This window comes from Hippocampus comes, unplaced genomic scaffold (assembly GCF_001891065.2).
Source record: "Hippocampus comes isolate QL1 unplaced genomic scaffold, H_comes_QL1_v1.1 scaffold22, whole genome shotgun sequence".
Taxonomy (NCBI): domain Eukaryota; kingdom Metazoa; phylum Chordata; class Actinopteri; order Syngnathiformes; family Syngnathidae; genus Hippocampus; species Hippocampus comes.
Genome location: NW_017806175.1, coordinates 4382215 through 4391348, shown reverse-complemented (window position 1 = coordinate 4391348; position 9134 = coordinate 4382215). Strand labels below are relative to the sequence as shown.

At 44.3% G+C, this 9134-nt stretch overlaps 2 protein-coding genes across 3 annotated transcripts in view; one reads left to right on the top strand and one right to left on the bottom strand.

Moving 5' to 3' along the window:
- The window catches only part of hook1 (hook microtubule-tethering protein 1), a 19376-nt gene extending 12302 nt beyond the window's left edge, over positions 1–7074 (top strand). The window contains exons 17-22 of the mRNA XM_019896961.1: positions 3085–3116; positions 4167–4249; positions 4319–4419; positions 4501–4602; positions 5203–5271; positions 5350–7074. Of these exons, the coding sequence (XP_019752520.1) occupies positions 3085–3116; positions 4167–4249; positions 4319–4419; positions 4501–4602; positions 5203–5271; positions 5350–5508 (546 nt within the window). The 3' untranslated portion in view covers positions 5509–7074. The remainder of the gene's footprint in view (positions 1–3084; positions 3117–4166; positions 4250–4318; positions 4420–4500; positions 4603–5202; positions 5272–5349) is intronic.
- Positions 7075–7973: 899 nt separating this feature from the next.
- LOC109532429 (choline transporter-like protein 5) overlaps positions 7974–9134 on the bottom strand; it is a 24234-nt gene continuing 23073 nt past the window's right edge. For both annotated transcript variants that reach the window (XM_019897324.1, XM_019897325.1), the window contains exon 22: positions 7974–8228. In XM_019897324.1, coding sequence (XP_019752883.1) covers positions 8107–8228 — 122 coding nt within the window. In that variant the 3' untranslated portion in view covers positions 7974–8106. The remainder of the gene's footprint in view (positions 8229–9134) is intronic.

Below are 9134 nucleotides of genomic sequence, written 5' to 3'. Positions count from 1 at the left end.
GCCCCCCCCCCCCCCCCCCCCCCCCCTCGGGAATAGCGGTGGTTTACTGTACCACCCAAAGAAATGTGGGCTGACTAACTGTGCGTTTGTGCATGGATTAACTTGCACTCTTTGTGTGAAGCGCTACTGCACCGCGAAGGCTCCGTGGTTACCCGTTGGCTATATTCTCTGAACTTCTTGCTCAGGTGGCAATTCTCCAAGAGGAACATAACAGCCTGCTGGCCGAGAACGACGTCCTGACCGACCGGGCCAATCAATTGGACACGTTGGACGACCCCAACACGCCGTCGGGCAGGAAGCACAGCCAGCTGCAGCAGCAACTGGAAGCTCTGCAGGAGGAGAATTTCAGGTGAGTGCCCACATTGTACAAAGCCGCCAGGATGATGAAACTAAAGCAAAACCTTAATACCCACTGTGTTTTGTTTTGTTTTGTTTTTGTCTCTAGGCTGGAGGCCGCCAAAGACGACTACAGGATCCACTGCGAGGAGCTGGAGAAGCAACTGGTGGAAGTCCAACACCGCAACGACGAGCTCACCGGTCTGGCGGAGGAGTCCCGATCGCTCAAAGACGAGCTGGACGTGCTGAGGTTCGGACACCAGCCAACATTTAACAAATGTCACGATATAAATAAATACATGCTAATAAATAAAATCAGAATAAATTAACATAAAATGCCCTCGCAATGGCAGATATCTGGCACGTGTTGGATTTTTATCCACATTTGGTACAAATGGTGTGTCTCCAACTAAAGTGAAAAAAGGGCGACACGTGCCATGACACAACAACTATCACATTCTTTACACTTGGTGGGTGCCGCAAATGTCTGACATTGAAGGGGGCGTATTGTGGAAATTATTATGGAGTAATAATTTCGCGAACCAAGACCGACCTGTGAGGGGCAGCACGGTGCTTCAACGAATGCAGATTGGCTGGAAATACAAAGAAAAAGAAAGAGGAGTGTAATCTATTCTTTTCCTTATTGGCTATGTCGTTATGCTTCAAGTCACAATCACAAAGTCGGTGACTCGGCCCAACTCTGGTTGTTGACCGCACACGTAAGGATTTGCCATCGTAAATATTTAACCGTCTTAACATTTATGATTGTCAGCCCTGACCATATCGGGAAGGTAAAGTCGCTTTAACGTAGTGTGCAACACAGGATCTAGTCTTTGTTGACTTTGATCATAAAGATATTAAAAAAAATGGACATAATTAGGCCTGATTTTTAGTACGCACATACTCAACGTCTCCTTTTCTCATTTAGAAACTGTTCAGACCGGGTGGTGATGCTGGAGGCCTCGGTGGAGACGTACAAGCGAAAGCTGGAGAACCTCGGGGACCTGAAGAGGCAGATGAAGCTTCTCGAGGAGAACAATACAATCTACATGCAGAACACCGTCAGCCTGGAGGAGGAACTGCGCAAGGCCAACGCCGCCCGGGCGCAACTGGAGACGTACAAGCGGCAGGTAGAACAGGCCGATTGCAGGATCAGAATTTGAGGGATGCTGATGGTTTTGACAACGATCACGTGATCATTTTAAATCAAACAACATTTCGGCCATTTATTTTTCGGGGATATTGTGGTCGCCGCGTGCTCCCCATCAGGTCCAAGAGCTCCACAGGAAGTTGTCGGATGAAACGAGGCGAGCGGACACCCAGTCCTTTGAGTTGAAGAAGCTGGAGGAGAAACACGAGCTGGTGAGCAAGGAGAAAGAGGTGCGACTCACGGCAAACAGTAAGAAGGATCAATGGCAAGCGCGAGTGGCATTTGTAACGTTGACCTCCACCGGCAGCACATCATCGTGGAGCGAGACTCTCTGAAGGAGCTCAACGAGGAGCTCCGTTGCACCCAAGCGCAACAGGACCGGCTCTCCCAAGCAGGTACGGCGGTTCCTGCAATGGGTCAGGGCACTTGACTTTTTCCACGTTTCCGCACACAGAGACGAACAACCATCCGTGCTCACATTCACACCTCGGGACAATTTTGAGTGTTCAATCAGCCTGTCATGCATGTTTTTTTGGAATGTGGGGGGAAACCGGAGTACCCGGAGAAAACCCACGCAGGCACGGGGAGAACACGCAGCCGGGATCTAACCCATGACCTCTACACCGTGAGGTCGACGCGCCAACCACTGGATCACCGGGCCACCTGTTTCCAGTTATTATGTTATTGATTAATTTCAACTCTTTGTTTTTATGATGACTTTATGTACGGCACTTTGTATGCAGCTGCGGTTGTTTTTCAAGTGTTTTGTAGATAAATTGGAGTTGAGGCGGTGCCTTGAATCCATCTCCCAAGTTCTAAATGGCACACGCTGTCTCATGCGCAGGGATGCTTTCTCCCAGGAGCCCCAGCCATGATAACCTGGCCGCAGAATTGATCCCTGTCGAGCACAGGTACGATCACCCCGCCAACAGAATTCATCGCGGCGTGACAGCTGACTTGATTTTTTTTTTTTTTTTCTTTACCTCACGCCTTAGAGAGAAGTTCATCAGGCTTCAGCACGAGAACAGGATGCTGAGAGTACAGCAGGAGGAGTTTGAGAGGGAGAAGATTGCCTCTCTGCAGGCTCAGCTGGAAGACGCTCACAAGAGTCGCAGTCAACTGGACACCGAGAACAGGTTACTGGGCTGACTCCACTCCTCTTAAGCGGGGTACGCTTTGCACCCACTGACAAGCGGGCAAAAAAAATTTGCGAACCCCCCATGATTTAAGACAGCCAACGCCCAAATGTCCGAGATCTCTTCCATGTCCAACCCGCGAGCCAAAATATTCAAATTTGGCTCGATGGTTCTGACAGGATGTCTGTACCCCGCTTTTCTCTTGACTACACGTTTACACTGATGTCACCTGCCGTAACCTCCTTGCTCCTTGTCTCGTCCTCTCCTTTTCCACCGCGCGATTCCTTATCGTGCAGATTGAGTCGCCAGCGGGTCAGCGAGCTACAGCAGCAGGTTGAGGACCTCCAGAAGGCGCTGCAGAGTCAGGCGGTCAAGCCCGATGACGTGAGTGAATCAGCAGTTCATGGCAGATGTCCAGCTGAATCCATATTTTAACTTTTATTTCCCCCCCCCTCCCCCCAGTCAAACCTGAAGCGGAAACTGGATGCTCACATGTAAGTCATCAAGATGGAAGCTCTCAGCAGATTCAGAGAATGTGCAGTTGTTCGTCCCTAACCGACGCAAACACGGCAGTTTTAATTACAGAAAATATTTGTGTGAAAAACGCTTAGATGCCATAAAAATAAAAAAGATTGGATTCAAATTTCTACACCCCTCTCAAAATGACGAAAATGTTTTTTAGATGAATTTATTTCAGGAATAACTACAAAAAATAGTGCTGAGAAAACGTTCTGGATTTAGTAACTTTTGTTCTCTTCCCCATAGTGGATGTTGGTGCAGCCATTGTCCAAAACCGTTTTTTTGTTGTTTTTTTTTAAGTTAATGAAAGGTTCTTCACCCAACACTACATTTTGAAAATGTGATTATATTAAAAAAAATTTTACTATTATAATTTACTAAGAAATTAATGTGCTAAAGAAATAAACAATGACAGATTCTGATCAAGTGTGCACAAAAACAAAAAAAGTTGACTGGTGATATTTAAAATTAAAAAAAAAAATGTTGAATACTTGTGTGCCAAACTTCAGGTCCACCGTATTTAGATTTGTTTGAATATATAAATTTGCAGATGTTAAAAAAATATACATATTCATGCTCTCATTTTTTTTTTTTTTAAAGTTAATGAAATCCCACAAGGTTCTTCGCTACATTTTGAAAATGTGATTTTATTTAATTTTTTTTTACTATTTATTATAATTTACTAAGAAATTAATGTGCTAAAGAAATGAACGACGACAGATTCTGATCAAGTGTGCACAAAAAAATGTTGACTGGTGATATTTAAAATTAAAAAAAAAAAAATGTTGAATACTTGTGTGCCAAACTTCAGGTCCACCGTATTTAGATTTGTTTGAATATGTAAATTTGCAGATGTTAAAAAAATATACATATTCATGCTCTCATTATTGGATGTTGTGTTGAATTTTGAGGGGAAAATTGTATTTTGTCTATATTGGAAGAAGTCTACAACTGAATACGTTCTGAATGCACTGGACAAAAAGCGGACAGGTTTCCACAAGAGCCTAACATACTTGTTTCCTCAGGGTCCAGCTGAATGAGGCCCAGGATGAAATCCTGAAGAAGAAAGAACTGCTGGAGGACCTGCAGCCCGACAACACTCAGAACTGTGAGTGCCACGCCGGGCCACGTGGCCATGGGGCCCTCCGCTCATGAAGTCCAAAATGTTTTTGGTTAGCCTTCAAGGTGGATGAGCTCATGGCCGCGCTGAAAAAGAAGGACGAAGACATGAGGGCCATGGAAGAAAGGTACAAAATGTACCTGGAGAAAGCTCGCAATGTGAGTCCCTTGGGTCTTTTCATGTCCTCGGCCTACCGAAGAAGTTGAGGGTTTTTGATCCGGAGCATCCTTTCCTTCCAGGTGATCCAAGCTCTGGATCCCAAACTGAACCCTGCCACCACTGAGATCCAAGCTCTGAGGAACCAGCTGGCTGACAGAGACAAGCAGATCCTCAACCTGGAGGTAATTCCGCTCCCATGTTGTTGTTGTTTTTTTTTCCCTCGAAGGGCCGTTGAAACCACACCCATTTTCAATTGTCTCATCGCCTTATTATTTGTACACAACAAATTATCGGATTACTAGTTTTGAAATGAGTCAACTACAATAGTTTGTTCAATTATAGTTCAAGTGAGTGTAAACAGGATAACAAAATTCTTGAAAGTTCTCATTTCTTATGACACATGACAATTTGAGGTTTTTCGTGCACATTTTAGCGAGGATCGTGCAAGTTGACACTCATGATTTGCTCTCGCGGGCCACGTAAAATGACGTGGCGGGCCGGATCTGGCCCCCCGGCCTTGAGTTTGACACCTGTGTTACATGGCGTTATAGAAAGCAGAAAAACCACTGGAAAGGCATGAAATGGTGATTTTTTTCAGTGAAAGGTGAAAACCTTTTGTCTTCCAGTAAAAATTTGCAAGTAGGTGAAAGGATTCTTTTTTTGGGGGGGGGGGGCACATTTGATGATTGTCTGCATACAGCATCTCGCCCGCACAAGTCAGATAAAAGGGAAACCGCCGAAGCGTTGCGCTGACTGAAACGTGTCCACTGTCGCCCCCGCAGCGCCAGTGCGAGCAGGCCCGACTGCGCGAGTACGAGGAGAAGCTGATCGTCTCCGCCTGGTACAACAAGGTAAGGTCAAAGATGTGCTTCCGAGGGCCCGGCGTCCACGCCCACGTTACGCAGGAACACGCTTGTCTTCCCCCTCAGAGTTTGAACTTTCAGAAGCTGGCCATCGAGACGCGTCTGGGGGCCCGCGCCGCCTCCGCGCTATCCGCCGGCCAGTCCTTCTTGTCCCAGCAGCGGCAAGTGTCCAATGCGCCTCGCCGGGCGCTCTCCATCAGCGTGCCGGCCGCCGCCTCCAAGTAGGGCCTGCTCAGAGCCACGTGCCTCCCCTCGTTTCGTAGAGATGAAAGTCCTCCGGGTTTTCAAGTTTTCATGAAATTTCCTCCGGAAAATTGAGGGAAAATTGCCTAAAATTAATCCGGATATTAGTTGACAACATTGAACGAACATGCGTTTGAGTTCGTTGTTTTGCTTTCACAGGCTAGTAACAGTGTAGCGATGCCACTCAAGCAGAAAGCTATCAAATAGGCCTGCCGGTCCTTAAATACAGAAAAATTGACCTCACTTGGCTGGTTATATTTGTACAAAGTATATTTACTGCAATATAATCATGCAATGCATCAGCCTACACAGAAAAAAAAAGTTAAATTTACTCCATTTTATTTCGTCAAGTGGTTGCACAAAATAAGATCTGGATCCAGATATATAAGTATATGGCCGAGGATCGAACCCGCAACCACTGAGCCGTGCCGCATAGCGGTTGGGAAACCACTGAGCTCAGGGACCAATCCACCTTCAAGTGACCTTAAACATGTCAGCACCTGGGGGGACGGCCCCAGGTGAAGGATGAGGCCATTGAGTACTCGGACGATGGGATTTAAAGGCCCCGCCCATCTGATTCCATGTCACGCAGACACCAGAACATCCGCCATATTCCCCACGCTGACTGAACAGGACCCTCATAACCTTTAGCTCGCGTTATGTGCGGGAATGTCAAGACTCGATGATAGTGACTCGAGGGAGGTTTGGTAGATTTGGTGCCATCTATCGACCGCTCACACACGCCAGCGGATTGCTAAAATACTGCTAATGTATGTAAAGATGCTTAGCAAAATCAAAGTTTAATAATGTGAAGTACAATCGGGGGACAAGAAATCCAGCATGTATCATGTTAGCCGCCAGGGAGTTGCACTGATAATATTGTGATTTTAACACCAGCAAATGTCCCACACAGGATTGAGCGAATTTGTAAACAGTCTGGGTTGGTTTTATACTTAATCTGCCCCCAAACAGTCTCATTCTATCAGGATGTGTTAATATGCGGATGTACTGACTGTTATTTAGAATGTAGATTCTTGTATATTAAGATCGAGTAGCACAGTGCATTTATCTGTACGTAATGCTGGGGTGGGGGTCAGAAAAAACATGTTTAAATGAAATAAAATCGTAAATAAATGAAGTCTCGTGTGAATCCTGAACACCTTAGTGTTAGCGAACTCGGAATTGTCGGCTATCGGGGATTAGCTAAACCGTTTATCAACACCTTCATCTTTGTGACTTCGTTTCCAGACTCTCATGGTGGCAAACGAAGGGAGTTTGCTGATTTCAACGTCGGCGAAGAGACAAAAAAAAAAAATACTCAAGCGCCATTGTTGGCCTCCATATCCAACATTGAAAGGGCAGCAGTGGCAAGCGCGTTAACAGGAACCTCACGACGCATTTACACCAATCAATTTTATTTTAAAAAAAGGACTCAAGACGTCATTGGATTTTCATTCATAAAAAAAGTCCTCTATGTAAAAGATTAACCTTCAGACAGATGTGCGATTATACTTAGTATTAAAACAGCACTACATCTGAACAACCCAAAAAAAAAATACCAAAAATGGCTTTGACATCCTTTTACAAACTGTCGCTAAAAGTTTCCGATGTTAGCTCTAAAACCACAGAAGAACAATTTCATTACCCCCCTCCCGCCACAACTAGGCACATAAAAACACCATGAAACCCCCCCTCCCCCCGGGTCTTTTGACCACCCACCAAGTCTATTTTACAGTACAGTACGTATATGAGCATCATGGACATGTGCGATGATGTCATGACTTGCGAAATAATTACACCTTTTTTTTTGTTTGTTTGGATCACTGTGTGTGTGTTAGTAAAAGGATGGTGGAAGAAAGCAACCAAGAATTTACAAACCTCCACAGCCATTAAAGGAATCACGGTACACACACACGTCAAATGGATAAAGAAAGTCAACACAACCGTGTTACAGCAGCAGCTTTTTGTGCATTATAATATATATTTTTTTATCCTTCACACAAATATATCCCCTTACACCGATACTGTATATATCACCGTATTTTCCGCACGATAAGGCGCACCTAAAAGCATTGCATTTTCTCAAAAGCCGACAGCGCGCCTTATATATGGATCCATATTCCGATTTCTTTGACGTAGTATTTTAAATGTCTCCATGTTTACTTTTGTCCCCCAGCTTTTTTTTTTTTTTTTTACAGGGTTGCGTTGACTTCCAATGTAACACAGACAGTTCATTGCAAAAGTGAAAGTGCATACAAAACATGATATTACACCAGTAGACCAAAGTGCGCCACCACTTTGAATATGTTGATGGCCTCATACCATGGAAAGCCCCCGTGTGTAGGTCCTCATTTTCATCTTTATAATCGTCATTGTGGCGTGTGATTGCAATCCGTAAGGCAGAGAATGCAGACAAAAAGGAAAAATGCAACACACACTATATTTAAAAAAAAAAAAAAAAAACGTGCATTCCTTAAGTGAGGAGTTCAATGGCGTTGTCCTTTTACGCCCCTCTGAAAATGCGTTTCAAAAGTTGGTGACGCAGATATGAAGAAAGGTGAGCCAAGTTCATCAGTTTGCTCACTCGGAAGCGCTGCTGCTGCTACTTAGGACCTCGTTGCTTTTGCCCAGGATCTTGCACAGCTCGGGAGACATGTAGTAGGGCCTGGCGAGGGAACCGTCGTTCCGCTCCAGGTCTTCGCCTGACCGCCGCCATCCAGCACGGAAAAAGCAGAAATGAAAGCAGCAGGTGGGAAAAGAAAGCATTGCGGAGTAGCTGAGTGAGGAGTGAAATCATAGCAAGAGAAATGCAAGAATTGAGTAGAAGCCAGCTCAACTATTTCTGCTTGTCATTGTCTTTATTTTTCTTTTTTTGGGTTGACGCTGAGGTGGTGATTATCGAGTCAATGTCGAATAACCAATGATGGCTTTTATACTTCTGTTTTTAACTCGCTATCACCGGAGAACTGTTTGCCTCAAGCTCAGCTGGCTGAGTCTGAAGAACCAAAATTGTGGTTTGATTTAGTAAGAAGGAAAGTTTGGGAGGAGGAACAGTCAACATGTCATCTGCTATGTGATGTGATGTGAAATCTGTCTTTAAAAGTCGGCGTCGCGGCGTGTCGGGGAGAATAAGGCTACTTACAAAAGCACAGGAAGAGTGTGTCCACGCATATGGAGTAGACGCTGAAAAAGCCATGCGCGACTAAGTAGGATAACAAGATCACCATCTGGAAGAACAAGGGATAAAAATAATGAATAATAATAATGATGAAGTAAAAAAAAAAATAAAGCATTCAGGACATAAATGAAGATAAAGTTATTAGAAAAATCATCCAGCCATTCATTTTTTTATGCCATATATATCATCACTAACAAAAAGCGTGCATCTTGATTTTGTGTGTGTGTGTGTGTGTGTGTGTGTGTGTGTGTGTATTTTTATCCCAAGCCAAAGTAGATTTAGACTACAAAATGTAATTTCAAACATAATTACGTCAACAATATTACATATAAGTTATAGCATAATTTTTTAAAAATGGACAAGAATTTCTGGAAGCCATTCTTTTTTTTTTTTTTTTTTTTTTTTTTTTTTTTGGGGAAGGTTTTAAAAA